This window comes from Hylobates moloch, unplaced genomic scaffold (genome assembly GCF_009828535.3).
Source record: "Hylobates moloch isolate HMO894 unplaced genomic scaffold, HMol_V3 SCAFFOLD_9, whole genome shotgun sequence".
Classification (NCBI taxonomy): Eukaryota; Metazoa; Chordata; class Mammalia; order Primates; family Hylobatidae; genus Hylobates; species Hylobates moloch.
Window position 1 is genome coordinate 123,270,137 of NW_026652284.1, and position 16,605 is coordinate 123,286,741.

General features: G+C 58.5%; 3 protein-coding genes across 6 annotated transcripts; 2 read left to right on the forward strand and 1 right to left on the reverse strand.

Annotated features, from left to right (window-relative positions):
* Positions 1 to 1,551: 1,551 nt before the first annotated feature.
* On the forward strand, positions 1,552 to 5,449 carry LY6E (lymphocyte antigen 6 family member E). 4 transcript variants are annotated; one of them, XM_032760590.2, is made up of 5 exons: positions 1,557 to 1,681; positions 1,928 to 2,214; positions 3,943 to 4,050; positions 4,372 to 4,491; positions 4,606 to 5,449. In XM_032760590.2, the coding sequence occupies exons 3-5, from the start codon at positions 3,999 to 4,001 to the stop codon at positions 4,827 to 4,829; spliced, it is 396 nt and encodes a 131-aa protein (XP_032616481.1). In that variant the 5' UTR covers positions 1,557 to 1,681; positions 1,928 to 2,214; positions 3,943 to 3,998; the 3' UTR covers positions 4,830 to 5,449. The 4 variants fall into 4 exon arrangements, with proteins under 4 accessions (XP_032616479.1, XP_032616480.1, XP_032616481.1 ...); XM_058443980.1 differs by having other exon boundaries at positions 3,948 to 4,050; XM_032760588.2 differs by lacking the exon at positions 1,928 to 2,214 and having other exon boundaries at positions 1,552 to 1,681.
* A 2,488-nt stretch (positions 5,450 to 7,937) lies between these two features.
* LOC131384169 (uncharacterized) lies at positions 7,938 to 10,459 on the reverse strand. The gene is made up of 4 exons (XM_058443686.1): positions 10,355 to 10,459; positions 10,082 to 10,213; positions 8,720 to 8,839; positions 7,938 to 8,408 (listed from the first exon to the last, which is right to left on the reverse strand). Exons 1-4 carry the CDS (start codon positions 10,457 to 10,459, stop codon positions 8,145 to 8,147), a joined length of 621 nt encoding a protein of 206 aa, XP_058299669.1. The 3' UTR covers positions 7,938 to 8,144.
* LOC116813649 (uncharacterized) lies at positions 8,830 to 15,532 on the forward strand. The gene is made up of 5 exons (XM_058443979.1): positions 8,830 to 10,195; positions 11,240 to 11,402; positions 11,491 to 11,549; positions 11,737 to 11,876; positions 14,841 to 15,532. Exons 1-5 carry the CDS (start codon positions 10,092 to 10,094, stop codon positions 15,110 to 15,112), a joined length of 738 nt encoding a protein of 245 aa, XP_058299962.1. The 5' UTR covers positions 8,830 to 10,091; the 3' UTR covers positions 15,113 to 15,532.
* The last annotated feature ends 1,073 nt before the right edge of the window (positions 15,533 to 16,605 follow it).

Below are 16,605 nucleotides of genomic sequence, written 5' to 3' on the forward strand. Positions count from 1 at the left end.
AGTGGGAACCTCAACGTCGGGCCAGTCGGTGAGAAGTTCCAGAGGCTGGCCCTCGCAGCTCGTGTGTGTGTGTGTGTGTAGGTGTCTTGGGGCTAAGCCCTCACCCTGTGGGATCTGACACTATCTGCAGGTACTGGAATGGTGTTGGAGGACACCCGGCTGGTGTCCGCTGCAGAACTGACGGCTTGCTCAGTGGCGGGGAGACGCCCCCCACTCCCCCACATTTGGCCCTAGCAGTCTTGGGAGTCTTCTGTGTTGATGTCTTCTGTGTCGAGTGAGAGACAGGATAAATGGTTTGAGAGTTTTTTTCAAACAGCCCTCCTCCTAATGCAGCTTGCATTTTTCTGCATCAGAGGGTCCTGTCTTGAAGGGGGCAAACCCGCCCATGCTCTCGTCCCACAATTCTTACTGAGCCCCTGCGGTGGCAGGGATGGCCCCAGGTGCTGGCTGCACAGACAGAACCCCCTGCCCTCACCGCCAACTTTCTAGAGGCGAAGACGCGGACTGCTTCCGGCCACAGCCTACTGAAGCCTCCTGTCCGCAGAGACAGCTGGGCCATCGCCCCCAAAGCTGTGGAAGCCCCACCCACGAAGCCATCATACCACGGCCAGGACATCTCGTGACACACAGAGCCCCAGCCTCAGCCTGCATACACACACACACACGCACACACGCACCACACACACTCACTCATGCAAAACACACAGCCACATTGACTGCACCCCTAGATTTGAGACGGGGTGTTACAGGTGTCTCTCAGCCCCAGCACCCTCCTGACCACAGGGCCACCTGCCCACCCTCGCATTTCCCCACACCCTCCCCCTATTCCCGTGTGGGGTTCAGAAGACCCCTCCCTGGCGCTCACCCTGTCACCCAGAAAGGAAACGCACTGTCAACTGGAGAACAGGCCGGTGGCAGAGCCCCAGCGCCCACAACCCCTCGGAGAGGGCCTAGCGGGAGGAGAGGCACCCACCGGTGGCGGAGCCCCAGTGCCCTGGCAGAAGCCAGCACCCACAACCTCCCACCTCCCAGCCCTTGCCGGTCTCCCCACCCCTGCCTGGGGGATGGCCAAGGAACAGCCCAGCCTGGAGCGGGGAGCAGGGACAAGATGACCTCAGGAATCCCAGGCTGCGGGGGTGCCTGCGTCCTCCCCTCCCCTGCTCCACTCTGCAGGCGAGACCCCCAACACTGCTCCCCGACACTCTCCGAGGCACCCCTCCTCCGTGCTCACGCCCGAAACACGTCTGCTCACCAGTGGGCCTCCCACCCCGACCACGACGAGGACTGGCCACAAGTCCAGGTGTCAGTGACGGTCACCCCGACCTGGTCCCCTGTCCGGCCTCGCCAGGTCAGCACCTGCCGCGCGCACGGGGTGGAAGGAGGCCGGGCCTGGCCGTGGCTCAGGCGCCACCTCGCTGGGGAAATTGGGAGGTGGTCTCAGCCCCCTTCTGGGCCTCAGCCTCCCCATCTGTCCCAAGGAGTCAGGGTAGGCCTGGGCGGCGCGGGGACCCCCACCGCGGGCTCGCCGACTCCGCCCCCCCGGAGGCCCCTCCCGCGTCCCGCCCCTAACCCCCGCCCCGGGGCCGCGCGGCTGCCTGGGAGGCTCCGGGCCAGCAGCGGTCCAGAGCGCGCGAGGTTCGGGGAGCTCGGCCAGGCTGCTGGTACCTGCGTCCGCCCGGCGGTGAGTCCGCGGGCCCCCGGCCGGGACGCCCCCGCCACCTGCGCGCACGCGCTCAGACCCGGCGGCCTCGGCTGCGGTGCACGCGGCCCCGGCCCAGCCACGCGCGGCGGAAGGCGCCCTGCGGGGGCCGGGGCGGGAGACGGTGGGAGAGAGCAAGCGGGGCGCACGGGGAGGCGCAGGAGAGGGGCTGGGGCTGCCGGTGGGTTGGTCCCCAGAGAGCTGAGCTTCTCCTCCCATCCCCCCCAGGCCTTCCCGAATGTTTCCAAAGATCTGGGGCGGGAGCGGGCGGAGACTGCCGCCAGGAGCCTCCCGGCCGGCCCCGGGCTGCGCAGCCACCGGAGCCCATCACCCGACTCCAGACGCTCCTGGCTCCTCTACGTGGGCGGGGAGAGACGGCCTTGCTGCCTAGGGGAGGGGGCACGGGACCTTGCAGAGCTCCTGGCCGGAAAGGGAGGATTGACCGCCCCCCGCATGGCACTCCGGAGCACTGTAACCCGCCCCCGCTTCTTGTTCTGGCACTGGTGGTGCTTACGGTGAGGTCCGAGGAGCCCAGCCTCCCTGAGTGGACCGCCGGACCCCTCCTCATTCCGGGACACAGGAGAGGTTCCCGCCTCTGGCTGGCTGGTCAGCCCCTAGATACCTGGCTCCCGGGGGCCAGCTTCCCTGAGCCTGGGGATGAGCCTGCAGCCTGGGCCCCAGGGGCGCCCCCCACGGCCTTCCGGCTGGCTCCCTCCGGGCTCCATGGCCCACCCGGCCTTCCTAATTGCCTTCGGCTCCCACCGGTGCCTTAGCTCAGCCTGGTTGCCCAGTGGGTTGGGTGCCACCCAGTGGGCAGGTGGTGGCACCAGCTGGACCTGTTTGTGGCCCTGTATGCCAGGACTTCCTCAGAGACAGCTCAGGGACCCCCCCACACCAGAACCTCACTTTAGGGGGGTGGGGGGAAGAGGAATTGGAGATCCTTCCTCCTCGGGCTCCTCCCTGGAGGCGAGGACAGGCCCCAGCCGGACTTGGCACTGTTTTTGGCCATCCCAGGATGTCAGCCCAGGTCTCACGGTCGTGGCCTGCTGCTCTCCCCTCAGGGCCTCTGCGGGCCCCTCTCCAGATCTGTTCTCTGAGGCATCCTCCTTACCCCCAGTGCCCAGCACTAGCTCCCCAGGCCTGGGATGTCCCTCCCCCTCCTCTGCCCACGGCTGTCCCTGGCAGAAGGCAGCAGCCTCCCCCTCCAACACCATCCACTCACAAAACAGAGAATCACCACCCCAGCTGGGTGTGTTCCAGATTCTTTCTCCAACAGTGCAGAGTCCTGTGCAGAGGCCGAGGAGCAGTACACCGACCCATCTGGCCCCTTCCTGCTGGTGGGACCGGTGGCACGCAGCCTTGTCTCTCAGGGCCATTTCCCAGCCACAGAATGGGGAGTAGCAGATACTTAGTGGGCTGCTGTCCTCAGAACGGAGTAACATCAGGATGGGGAGTGCTTTCCCCCTTGGCCATGCCCCACCCGGCCCCAGGTCTCCATGTCAGGGGAGCTGCCTGGGCCCAAGACACTGAGCTGCCCCAAGGAAAATTCTAGACACAGATTAGCTAATATACACTGACAGACACACATATAGGTGTGTATATAGATCTCTTTTTTTTTTTGAGACAGGGTCTCACTCTGTTGCCCAGGCTGCAGTGCAGTGGCATAATCATAGTTCACTGCAGTCTCGAACTCCCTGGCTCAAGAGATCCTCCCACCTTGGCCTCCCGAGTAGCTGACCACAGGCGTGTACCACGCCCAGCTAATTTTTGTATTTTTTGTAGAAACAGGAGGTCTCACTGTGTTGCCCAGGCTGGTCTCAAACCCCTGGCCTCATGTGATCCTCCTGCCTTGGCCTCACATAGCATGGAGATGACAGGCGTGAGCCGCTGTACCCAGCCCCAGACTAGCTAATATTATGACTGATCACCATTCCCCATTCCCCTACCCCAGGACCACTGGCAGAGGCCGCTCACTCTGCCTCCTTTTCTGTGGTTCTGAGAAGGCTGCTGAGTTTCCTCCTCTTGCCTGTGCAGCCCCCTTCTGCCAGGTTTCAGGAGGGGGATAGCCTAGAGCATGTATGCACTGAGTGAGGAGTGGGTCAGGAGAGAAGCAGGGAAGTCCTTGTGTGCGGGCAGATCCCTGCCCCTCTTTGCTGTCTGTGTCCTCATCTGCAAAGTGGGGGTGCATGATCCTGGGGAGGAGCCAGGCACCACCCGGCCCCCTAACCAGTGCGTCTCTCCAGAGCAGACGGGCCGCTTTGGTTTGTGACCTCCAGACAGGACAGCCATCCTCTCCAGAATGAAGATCTTCTTGCCAGTGCTGCTGGCTGCCCTTCTGGGTGTGGAGCGAGGTGAGGTGCCCTCGGGGACCCCAGACCTTTGTCCCGCTGTGCCCTGCTCCACTCCCTCTCCACCCCCTCCCCTGAGCAGACGCCCCAGGGGTCCTTCCAGGCTGCTCCCAGCAGAGGGCTCACCCGGCCTGGCCACACTGTCTCACTGTGTGTGTGAGTGTCACTTGAGCTGCTCGACGGCCAGGGTGGGGTGTCACTGTCTTTGCTCTGCCTCCAGCCCAGGACCTGGTATACAGTAATTTCTCAGTAAACGTCCACTAGGGTCAGGCCTGGGAGGGACCCTGGAGGCTTCCCTGAGACAGGTGTGTCCTCCGTCCGCAGCCAGCTCGCTGATGTGCTTCTCCTGCCTGAACCAGAAGAGCAATCTGTACTGCCTGAAGCCGACCATCTGCTCCGACCAGGACAACTACTGCGTGACTGTGTCTGCCAGTGCCGGCATTGGTGAGTGGAAGGCCTCGGACCGTGCCTTCCTCCCCTGGCCGGGGCTCAGCGGAGGCCGTTGCTGGCTGCCTGCAGCCGTCTGTCTCTCCCCTGACGGCCTTATTTCCCATGCAGGGAATGTCATGACATTTGGCCACAGCCTGAGCAAGACCTGTTCCCCGGCCTGCCCCATCCCAGAAGGCATCAATGTCGGTGTGGCTTCCATGGGCATCAGCTGCTGCCAGAGCTTTCTGTGCAATTTCAGCGCGGCCGACGGTGGGCTGCGGGCAAGCGCCACCCTGCTGGGCGCCGGGCTGCTGCTGAGCCTGCTGCCGGTCCTGCTGCGGTTCGGCCCCTGACCGCCCAGACCCTGTCCCCCGATCCCCCAGCTCAGGAAGGAAAGCCCAGCCCTTTCTGGATCCCACAGTGTATGGGAGTCCCTGACTCCTCACGTGCCTGATCTGTGCCCTTGGTCCCAGGTCAGGCCTACCCCCTGCACCTCCACCTGCCCCAGCCCCTGCCTCTGCCCCAAGTGGGGCCAGCTGCCCTCACTTCTGGGGTGGATGATGTGACCTTCCTTGGGGGACTGCGGAAGGGACGAGGATTCCCTGGAGTCTTACGGTCCAGCGTCAGGACCAAGTCCCATGGACACGCTGACAGGGTCCCCAGGGAGACCGTGTCAGTAGGGATGTGTGCCTGGCTGTGTACGTGGGTGTGCAGTGCACGTGAGAGCACGTGGCGGCTTCTGGGGGCCGTGTTTGGGGAGGGAGGTGTGCCAGCGGCCTGGAAAGCCTCAGTCCCCTGTAGCCCCTGCCCTGGCACAGCCGCATGCACTTCAAGGGCAGCCTTTGGGGGTTGGGGTTTCTGCCACTTCCAGGTCTAGGCCCTGCCCCAAATCCAGCCAGTCCTGCCCCAGCCCACCCCCACATTGGAGCCCTCCTGCTGCTTTGGTGCCTCAAATAAATACAGATGTCCCCCAGCTTCCTGCTCTGAGTGTGGCTGCCCCTTGTGGGGAGAGGCAGAGCATCCCAGGTTTGGAGGGTCATGGGGTCTTCTGTGGTATGGCCCAGGGGGGTGGTGGGGGAGGAGGAGTCATCCCCTGAGCCACAGCCAGCTGCTTGCCTGACCTCAGAGGGAGCCCCTCCCCAGCGCTCTGCCCTTTCTTCTGCCCCAGGCTCAGCAGGTCAAGTGAGTTCCACCTCCCACAGCGGAAGGAGGTGTGAGGGGGCACGGAGGAAAGAAAGCGGGTGCAAAAAGGAGCACGCTCAGGCTGGGGCAGCACCCAGGGCTCTAGGACTTGGGAATGGAGGGTGTCTGTCTGGATCCGCTGGTGCAGAGGGCACAAAAGCTGGGCTGGGGCAGGACAGACGGGCCGGAGCTTAGTGAGTGGCCGTGGGAGGGGCAGGGGGCTCCCACACAGAAGCTCTGGGCAGCAGCCCTGACCCATCCGTGCCTGGACTGCAGCGCTGCCTGCTTCCCCCTGGCAAACAGGTGGCGGCCTCCTGACAGAGGAAGCTGGCCCAGGCCGCCGTCTGCAGTTGGGTGCTATGCGCTGCCCGGAGGGCTCTTTGGGCTGGAGAGAGAAAACAAGAACAGCCAGCCAGTGGAGGTGTGTTTGTTCATTTCTCCGGGACAGTGGGAGGGAGCCGGCCAGGGTCTCAGCCACTCAGCGCGCGACCCTGAATTTCCCCGGCTGGCCAGAAACTGTGGTGTGTGTGTCAGGATCCCAAGGGCACCGTCCAGCTGGAGGGGCCGGTGGTCAACGTGGAGGCCCGAGATTCCCAACCCCGGCAGCTGATGTGAATAGCTGGGTCCTCCCAGGTCCCTGAGGTCAAGGCAGGTCAAGGAGCTGTGTCCTCCTGTGTCCATGAGGTAGTGATTCCTGTCTGAAACACATGAATCATTACTGCCACCCATGAGGGGCCCACTGTAACGGAGCGAGAGGGCCTGGAAGGGGTCAGCGGGAGGAGGGGCCTGCCACCGATCAGCAGTCCCTGTGCAGGGACCCGGAGCCCATGCGAGCAGCCTGCAGAGACTGAGCTTGAGATTCTGTGGGGAGTTTGGATTCGCTGAGTGGGTCGCTCTGGCATTGAAAAATGCAAGCAGAGAACAGAGGGTGGAAACCAGATGGTCCAGGAGCCTGGGCACTGTAGCCAGGAGGACAGAGATCCCGGCGTTCGGGCCCCAGTGTGCAGTGCATTCACTGCATTGTTCACTGGGCATCGCAGGTGGCTTTGCTGGAGGGACAGACAGTCGATCATAGTGGAGCTGGTGAGGGGAAGCTGCACCCAAAAGCCGTGGCCAGGACCCTGGATCTGACTGCAGGGACACAGAAGCATGGTGGGCGCTGGGCGATGATAGAATTTCTAACAAATGCTTTGTTTCTGCTAAAGCGAATTTGTGCTTCCATCTCTGGCATCTCCTCCACTTCCCAGGTGAGCTCACTGGTTTCTGAGCCTCAAAACCACACTGAGGGGGGCGCAGTCATCCCCTCGTTTCCCCAGGGGAGACAGGCTCAGAGTGGAAGCCGCTTGCCCTCCTAGGATCTGGGACTTGGGGCCCAGCTCTCCCTCTGCTCTGGGTTTAGGGCTGAGGTCAGAGGCAGCCCTGACCTGCTGGTAGTGGGTAGAGTAGTCCCTCTGGGTTCCTGCTGCCCCACCCTCGGGAGGTGGGAGGCCCCCCAAGGACAGGTGGTTTCCGGGAGCAGAGGGAGGGAGCCCGTGTTGTGTCCTGGGCCTGGAGCAGAGAGGGGAGGAGCATTGAGTTTCGATTTCCTGAATCCTGGGGGAGGGAGAGGAGCGCTGAGTTTCAATTTCCTGAATCCTGGGGGAGGGAGAGGAAGGGAGCCTCATCTCAGGGCTCTGGACCTGAGCCTCCCGCCCAGGGCCCACCACACCTTGCTACGAGCTGGGATTTCCCAGTCTCCACCGGCCCGGAACTGGGCGCCCTCCTCTCCACAGCCCATCCAGCCCCGCTTCCCAGCATCTGCCGGCGGATGAGCCTCTGGAGGATGGGCTGCCCGTCCCGGCGCTGCCCCTCACCCGCCCCCCACCGCTCAACCCCTTAGGGGACTTCCTGCAGTGAGGCCCAGGCAGGATGCTGCACTGCCTCCCCCTTCCACAGCCTCTGCCCCCTTGACACCCCCGCCCTCTGCGGTGCCTTGCAGGAGTCGCCAGCCTGTGGGCCTGGGACCGTTTCACACGCCGTCCACGGTCGTGGAAACCCAGCAGCCACAGCAGGCCTGGGCCCGCGGTTCCTCCACCCCTCTGTCAGCTCCCAGCAAGTCTTCCTGGGGGGCCCCAGCCCTGAGTGTGAGACCCTCCAGGCTGCTTCTGGACCTCGGGCTGGAGTTGAGCCCGATCCTGGCTGGAAATGAGCGCAGGGCCGGCCGCCTGGAGGAAGGCCCTCCAGTCTCCGAGCCCCACCCTGGGGAATTTGCTGGGACCCCTTGAAGGCCACAGGCCAGACCCCAGGGGTTAATAAGGGGACAAAGTCCTTGGGCGAACACGTGCATTTACTATCTGAGCCAGCGGGCAGCTTGGCTGCTGGGTGAGGGGGTCTCTGGGCTGCTGGGTGGCCAGGCGGGGGCATCAGGGCAGGAGCTGAGGGCTGCTCTGGGCAACCACCCTGAGCTCCTGTTTACCCACCAGGGGCAGTGCCAGGGTGGGCTGGGCTCACAGCAGGGCCCAGAGGAAGGGGTCCAGGCTGAGCAGGAGCTGTCCGACCGCCTGGCCCCAGAGGCCACGCCACACTGTGGCCACCTGGTTACAGCGGCTCTTTTCACAGCAGGTCATGTCCAGCTTCTCAGTCTTCAAGTCAATCAGTCCATCCTCAGTTTCTATGGGGTAAGACCCTCCAGGGAACACAGGATGGGTGAGGTTCATAATCTGGGCACAGAGTGGGGCCACAGCCCTTGCTAGTATAGCTGAACTTCTGCCCTGTGGGCAAGAGAGGAGGGTGTCTGGCACAGGAGGCCCCACCCGACCCCCTCGGACCCGCCCCAGGACCGCCGCCTTCAGGGAACCTTGAAACCAGTGGGGACACCACAGAGACAAGTAGAAGAGAACGGGCAGCAGCCCCAGGCCCCACACCAAGTCTGCGGTCCATTAGATGGAGGTCCCTAGCTCTGTCCCCAGATCTAAGCTTCCACCAGGCCAGGGGGCTCAAGGCAGAGCCCCTGGGATGCTGCCGGAGAGTGCCCTGCCCACCCCTTACCTGCTACAGACGCTGGGTCCCACCCAGGACTCACCATTGATAGTGCAGGTGACCACAGAGGAGGGGCAGCTTTGAGCCTGCATGTGATAGGAGACGGGGTGGCACAGGCTGGGGTCCAGGACACCGTAACACTGGAAGCTCTCAAGGCCCTGGCCTGGGATGGGGCGGGGAGGGTGCAGGTCAGGGTCGCAGGCTGAAGGGTGGGTTCCAGTCCCTCTCACCAGCACAGGCAGCAGGCCTGGGCAGCACACAGGTAGGCTCAGGCGCCCTTGGCTACTCAGAATTGCGGGCAGGGTCCTGCTGGCATCTGGAGCCCCCAGCATCGGGAGGGTCTTACTCTCACCTTCAGGCCTCCCTCCCATCCTCCACCCTCAGCCAGCAGCAGCACGGGGCCAGTGACCTTTATGGTCTTGGGTATGGGTGCATTGAGGGCAGGTGTGGCACAGAGGCACCGAGCCTGGAAAGAGCTAGGGGAGGCCTTGCACCCCCAAGCCTGGGAACCTCTGCCCCACTTCTGGTTTGTGATGAGGAACCCAGATTGCTTGTGTAAAATGCACACAGCTGATGGCCTCATCCCATCATCTCAGAGTATGGGAACTGAGGGGTAGAAACCCTTCCTTCCTGAGCTGGCTGCTCTGGAAGGCAGATGTGACCTTGAGCAAGACCCCCCTCACCCCACCCCTTCTCTGCCTGGGGCCTCCCAGAGCTCAGGGTGTGAGCGGAACAGACCCAGAAGGAGGAGGGGCTGCGGTGAGGAGAGGAGGGAGAGGTGGGCCTGGGGTGGGAGGACGCCTTAGAAGAAGAAGTTCTGACTCAATAGAGAGGAGGGGTCCTGGACTAGGCCCCTGAGTTTCAGTTTCAGTTTCAGTTTCCTGGTACAGCACGGTGTCGGTGTCGGAAGCAGGAGAGAAAAGCAGCCATGAGACTCAGGTCACACCCAGGGCCAGGCCCTTCCCGCTCAGGATGAGGGTCTCTGGCTGAGCCCACCACTGGCAGGCCCCCGAGCAGACAGAGCCTGGGAGGGGCCAGCGGAGCAACCAGCTCTGACACTGAGACCCCAGGCCAGGCACCCCTTGTTTTCTGTGCAGGGAGCAGAGGCCCCTGTAATGGGGTGGGACGACATGGGGGTTCCCTCGGGGCGGGGGGTCCAGAACTCTGTCCTGGCCACTCCTGGAACCACCCCTGCCCCTCCCTGTCAGTGCCCCCTGCCCACCCCCATCACACCCACACCCGAATTTGTTCTTCAGGGAGAATCAGAAGACACAGGAAATGGGCCAGGGGTGACTGCAGACTCCGCCCCCCCCTTCCCCGCCATAACCAGGTGCTGGGCAGAAGGAAGAGAGGGTTGCCTGGGCTGCGGGGACAGGGCCCTTGATGACAGATAAAGGCAGCAGACCTGCATAAGGATGGGTCGCCTCTCCGGTGGGTGGTCCCCTCTGAAAAGCAGAATCCACTCTGCGCCCTCAGGTCTCTGCCTGGAAACTCCATGGCATCTGAGAGGATGGGCCAGGTGAGGCGGGGGGTGCTGCTGAGAGCAGGGAGGACAAGGGCGGAGCTGGAGGCGTCAGGCACAGAAGACCCCCCAGTGACTCGGGGCAGCTGTGGGCAAGGCTCGGGCCCAAGAGGCCTGACTGCCCCGCCCAGCAGCGCACCAGAGCACAGGTCAGACCTGAAGGGGCAGTGCCAGCAGGGCCCATGGTCCACAGGTCACTGCCGGCCCTGCAGCCACATTGCTCAGGTCCCAGGGCCTGATGATGGCTGGGCCAGACGTCATAACACCAAGCAATGGAAAAGTTAGAATGTTGCTGGGGATACTGACTTGTATTTTTGAATCTTAAAATATATGTTTTAATCTGACCGTCCATAAGCAGTGCATGCCAGTCAGAGCACCAGCATCCCCAAGAGGTGTGCACTCTGTGTATCTATGGATAATGCAAGCACGGCTTTCACACAGCAAGTTATCCTCACTTCGTGTGATCAACTCTGATATCTTCTACTTCATTTGAAAAAGTATTGATTGTGTCCCACTTGATTGATTTTACACCCTCTATGCACAAGGTCCCCAGTTTATTGGCAGGGGGGTTATTTTGTGTTTTGTTTTTGTGTTTGAGATGGAGTCTTCCTCTGTCGCCCAGGCTGGGGTGCAGTGGCGTGATCTCGGCTCACTGCAACCTCCAGCTCCCGGGTTCCAGCGATTGTCCTGCCTCAGCTTCCCGAGTAGCTGGGAATACAGGCGCCTGCCACCACGCCCGGCTAATTTTTGTATTTTTAGTAGAGATGGGGTTTCATCATGTTAGGCTGGTCTCGAACTCCTGACCTCAAGTGATTTGCCTGCCTCAGCTTCCCAAAGTGCTGGGATTACAGGCATGAGCCACCACACCTGGCCTGTTTTGTTTTTTGAGGTAGGGTCTCCCTCTGTCGCCCAGGCTAGAGTGCAGTGGTACAATCACAGCACATTGCAGCCTGAACCTCCCTCCCAACCTCAACCTGCAGGGTAGGGGAGGGAGAGGAAGGGAGGCTCATCTCAGGGTTCTGAACCTGAGCCTCCCGCCAGGGTTTTCCCGGTCTCCCCACTGGCCCGGAACTGGGCGCCCTCGTCTCTGCAGCCCCATCCAGCCCCCACTTCCCAGCATCTGCCCGCAGATGAGCCTCCGGAGGATGGGCAGCAGGTCCTGGCACTGCCCCCCACCACTCAGCCCCTGTGGGGACCTCAGGAGGTAAGGCCCAGGCAGGACCCTGTGCCACCTCCCCCATCCACAGCCTCTGTCCCCCTTGACACCCTTGTTACAGCGGCTCTTTTCACAGCAGGTCATGTCCAGCTTCTCAGTCTTCAAGTCAATCAGTCCATCCTCAGTTTCTATGGGGTAAGACCCTCCAGGGACCACAGGATGGGTGAAGTTCATAATCTGGACACACAGGGAGGACCACAGCCCTTGCTAGTGTAGCTGAACTTCTGCCCTGTGGGTGAAAGAGGAGGGTGTCTGGCACAGGAAGCCCCACCCAACCCCTTCAGACCCTCCCCAGGACCGCCCCCTTCAGGGAACCTTGAAGCCAGTGGGGACACAGAGACAACCAGGAGACAAGCAGGAGAGAACGGGCCACGCCGAGTCTACAGTCCTCCCAGGCTCAAGCGATCCTCCTGCCTCAGCTTCCAAGTAGCTGGGACCACAGGCACCCGCCACTACCCCCAGGTATTTTTTTAAAAAAATTTTATAGAGATGGGATCTCACCATGTTGCCCAGGATGATCTTGAACTCTTGGGCTCAAGTGATCCCCCTGCCTCAGCCTCCCAAAATGCTGGAATTGTAAGCGTGAGCCTCTGCACCTGGCCTGGTCCACAATTTAAAAACACACAGCCACCATTCCCTCTCCAGAAAGCACCCAAATCCCTTTGGGAGAACCAGCCTCCTCCATGGAGGAAAGCTTGGGATCTGCTTTCCCACCTGGGGAGGAGAGGGATGTGTGGAAAATCCTTCTGACGGACTTCCCCTCAGTGCCTGATCCATATACTCAAAAGTAGAAAAAGTAAGAAATATACAAAGATAGTAGATACACCGAGACAGTTCCCCAAATGGCTGAGTGAATAGCGCAGAGGCAATATTGAAGACCTAATAGCTGAGACATTTCCAGAACTGTTAAAGTGCATCCAGCCACAGATCAGGCAGCCCAGAAAATTCCAGGCAGCGTCAACAAATAAATAGCCCCATATGCACCCGTGAAAATGCGGAAGACCAAAGACAAAAGTCCTGTTAACAGCCAGAGAAAAAGATCAGCCACCAGGGGGCGGTAGTGAGAAGGACAACTGTGGAAGCCTTGAGTTCCACAACGGAAGAAAGACTGTCAGACAGGTTGTCACCAATATACTTGCACTAAAAGAAAATCTTTTTTTTTTTTTTTTTTTTTACAAGATCTCACTTTGGAGTGCAGTGGTGGAAACACAGCTTATTGTAGCCTTGACCCAGGCTCAAGCGATCCTTCCACCTCTGTCCCCGGAGTAGCTGGGATGACAGGTGTGCACCACCACGCCCAGCTAATTTTTGTATTTTTGTAGAGGCAGGGTTTCGCCAGCTGGTCTCAAACTCCGTTGCTCAAGGAATGCTGGGACTACAGGTGTGAGCCACGGCACCAGCCAAAAACGTGTTTTAAAAAGTGATCTTGCCGGGCACAGTGGCTCATGCCTGTAATCCCAGCACTTTGGGAGGCCGAGGCGGATGGATCACAAGGTCAGGAGTTCAAGACCAGCCTGGCCAAGACGGTGAAACCCTGTCTCTACTAAAATTAGCCAAGTGTGGTGGCAGGCGCCTGTAATCCCAGCTACTCGGGAGGCTGAGGTAGGGAATTGCTTGAACCTGGGAGGCAGAAGTTGCAGTGAGCCAAGATCACGCCACTGCACTCCAGCCTGGCGACAGAGACAGACTCTATCTCAAAAAAAAAAAAAAGGCACAGTGGCTCATGCCTGTAATCCCAGCACTTTGGGAGGCCGAGGTGGGTGAATCACTTGAGGTCAGGAGTTCAAGACCAGCCTGGCCAACATAGTGAAACCCCATCTTTACCAAAAATACAAAAATTAGCTGGGCATGGTGGCGTGCGCCTGTGATCCCAGCTACTCGGGAGGCTGAGGCAGGAGAATCACTTGAACCCAGGAGGCGGAGGTTGCAGTGAGCCAAGATCTCGCCACTGCACCCCAGCCTGGGCAACAGAGCGAGACTACATCTCAAAAAACAGTGATCTTTAGCCAGAAGGAAAATGGTCCCATTCAGAATCAGAGATACCTCAAGTAATGAAGCACAAATTCGTAAAAATGTGGTGAATCTAAATGAACATCAATTCTATTTAAAAAGATAAATAGCAGCCAGGCGTGGTGGCTCACGCCTGTAATCCCAGCACTTTGGGAGGCCAAGGTGGGCAGATCACCTGAGGTCAGGAGTTCAAGACCAGCCTGACCAACATGGTGAAACTTCATCTCTACTAAAAATACAAAAAAATTAGCCAGGTGTGGTGGCACATGCCTGTAATCCCAGCGACTAGGGAGGCTGAGATGGGAGAATCACTTGAACCCAGAAGGCCTCTCACGCCATTGCATTCCAGCCTGGGCGACAGAGCAAGACTCCGTCTCAAAAAAAAAAAAAAGTTCTGTCTTGCGGGAGATTTAAGTTTTTGTGGTGAAATTAAAATTCATACCATAAGGCTGGTCGCGGTGGCTCACGGTTGTAATCCCAGCACTTTGGGAGGCCGAGGCGGGCGGATCACGAGGTCAGGAGATCGAGACAACGGTGAAACCCCGTCTCTACTAAGAATACAAAAAATTAGCCGGGCGTGGTGGCGGGCGCCTGTAGTCCCAGCTACTCGGAGAGGCTGAGGCAGGAGAATGGCGTGAACCCGGGAGACGGAGCTTGCAGTGAGCCGAGATTGCGCCACTGCACTCCAGCCTGGGCGACAGAGCGAGACTCCATCTCAAAAAAAAAAAAAAAATTCATACCATAAATACAAACCCAGAAAGGAGTGAATACGATGAGGTGAACCCACTGGGCGGTTACACGGTGGCCCACAGCTGTAGTCCCCGCTACTCAGAAGGCTGGGGCAGGAGGACGGCTGGAGCCCAGGAGTTCAAGACCCACGTGGGCAACATAGTAAGATGGAGCAGGGACCCCTCCTAGGTGCCTGCCAGGCGCTCCCAAGCTTGGAAGTCAAAGAACACTCTTGAATCCCTTCAAGGGAAATTCCAAGCGCCTTGCCAGCCTTGAAAGGTAAGTGGGCAGCCTGCCAGGCAAGGCGACGGGAGCACGGGTCTCCCAAGCAGGCCACAGCCACGGGTGGTTTGCTTCCCTATAGAAGCTAAAGCATAACATACATTCTCAAGTCTTTGAGAAACCCCAATCCGGTGGAAAATGCCAACTGCTATCACAGACCCAGATAAGGGGGAACCGAGGACCGAACTCTGGCCGTGTTCTCTGTTCTGAATTTCTTCTTGAGAGGCCTGGAGGGAGTCACACCTGTGGGCCACTAATGTGTGCCCCCATGCACACAGCACGCTTGGCATAACTCACTCCATCTTAGAAAGAGACTCCATTGTATATCTTACAGGGCACTTGGCCAACAAGGGTAAGATGTTTTGCTTAATAAACAAGTTAAAAATAAAGCCTGCATCCAAACAGATAAGGACGCAAGCAAGCGCACTCTTCCGACGTCACTTCTCACGGGAGGCCTCTGTGACTGTGGAAGGACAGGCCCCGGCGGAACTCACCATCTGCCACCTGAGGCTCCACCACCTCGAAGACATCCTCGCAAGATCCACAGACTGGCCCAGACCAGGAGGTTTCTGTCTTCTTCTTGTGTCTTCACTCCCCTGGACTGGTTCGTGAACCCTTTCTCCTATCCCTGTTTCCTCTGGATGTTAAATGCTACTTTCTTTGTTGCGGAACGTTAACCTATAACATGTATATACTGATTAAGTACACTATTACATTGTCGTGTGCAATATTGGCTGACGTGTGGAGTGGCTTGAGCCCGTGTGACTGCAGCTCTCACTACCGAGGGAAAAGGGAGCACTAAGCAGCATGCCTCGTTGGGAACGCCATGTGGCTCGTGGCTTTAGGGATTGAAATAGCCTCAATAAAATTCTGACATCGTGAAAGACACAGGCATGCTTGGATGTGATTATGTCTAACTTTGCACTGCTCATGACACCCCGTGTATTGGTTAATGATTTTGCCTGCAACTTCTGCTTTCCTGAAATGTACCCATGCCCCTAAAAACCCCAGCTTGTAAGCCACTGGGGAGTTTGGGTCTTAAGCGTGAGCTGTCCGTTCTCCTTGCTTGGTACTATGCAATAAATATCATTTTTCCTCTGCTGCAAATTGTAACATCGGTGTTTGACTTTACTGCCCTGGGTGAGAGGAGCCCAGCTCGGTTCAGTAACTGTAGAAGACTGTAAGAGGCGTCCAAACTGGAGTGACCCCATCATGAATAAAAGCTGAATAAAGCCAAACCTGCTGGGTGACATTCCCAGGGGTTGGGCATTGTTAGTCACAACATGCTTATGGTTGAGGGAACGAGTTAATAATGCTAACTAATTAATCAGACGCAGAACTTAAGGACATGTCCCAACATTTTAAGAACAAAAAACATTCTAAGTTGGAGAATAAGATTTGCTTTAAAAATAATGGTATAGGAGTCAGGTATGGTGCCTCACACCTGTAATCCCAGCACTTTGGGAGGCCGAGGTGGGCAGATAACTTGAGGTCAGGAGTTCGAGACCAGCCTGGCCAACATGGTCAAGATACCTCCAAATCTTTATTTATTTATTTATTTTGGAGACAGGGTCTCATTCTCACTCTGTTACCCAGGCTTTTTTTTTTGAGACGTAGTCTCACTCTGTTGCCCAGGCTGGAGTGCAGTGGCACAATCTTGGCTCACTGCAACCTCTGCCACCCAGGTTCAAGCAATTCTCCTGCCTCAGCCTCCTGAGTAGCTGGGATTACAGGCGCCTGCCACCGCGCCTGGCTAATTTTTGTGTTTTTAGTAGAGACGGCATTTCACCATCTTGGCCAGGCTGGTCTCGAACTCCTGACCTCGGGTGATCTGCCTGCCTCGGCCTCCCAAAGTGCTGAGATTATAGACGTGAGCCACTGTGCCCAGCCTTAACCCTTCTATAAATAGATTACCAACAGACAAAAGAAAATTTAAGGCATAAAGCAGTAATAGCAGTTAAAAGGTTTAATTCAAAATGATAAAAAATACTGTTAACCCAAAGATGATAATTCTAAATTTTTTAACATCCATTAAATGTACAGAAAATAAATAAAACTAAAGTTGAGGAACTAAAAAGAGAAAGAATCATACTCTGAGGCCCTGTAACACCACTTGTAATAGCAGATGAAAAATCAACAGAGAGTTAAAACAGGATAAATAGGCCGGTCA

Coding starts and splice junctions, on each gene's coding strand:
- LOC116813649 (XM_058443979.1), top strand. CDS start 10,092: ATGGGTCGCCTCTCCGGTGGGTGGTCCCCTCTGAAAAGCAGAATCCAC. Junction 11,403..11,490: donor CCCTGTGGGGACCTCAGGAG/GTAAGGCCCAGG, acceptor CTCTTTTCACAG/CAGGTCATGTCCAGCTTCTC. Junction 11,877..14,840: donor GCACCCGCCACTACCCCCAG/GTATTTTTTTAA, acceptor GCATCCAAACAG/ATAAGGACGCAAGCAAGCGC.
- LOC131384169 (XM_058443686.1), bottom strand. CDS start 10,459: ATGACGTCTGGCCCAGCCATCATCAGGCCCTGGGACCTGAGCAATGTG. Junction 10,214..10,354: donor TGCTGGCACTGCCCCTTCAG/GTCTGACCTGTG, acceptor CCCTGCTCTCAG/CAGCACCCCCCGCCTCACCT. Junction 8,409..8,719: donor GGTCACCTGCACTATCAATG/GTGAGTCCTGGG, acceptor TCTTGCCCACAG/GGCAGAAGTTCAGCTATACT.
- LY6E (XM_032760588.2), top strand. CDS start 3,999: ATGAAGATCTTCTTGCCAGTGCTGCTGGCTGCCCTTCTGGGTGTGGAG. Junction 4,051..4,371: donor CCTTCTGGGTGTGGAGCGAG/GTGAGGTGCCCT, acceptor CTCCGTCCGCAG/CCAGCTCGCTGATGTGCTTC. Junction 4,492..4,605: donor GTCTGCCAGTGCCGGCATTG/GTGAGTGGAAGG, acceptor TTTCCCATGCAG/GGAATGTCATGACATTTGGC.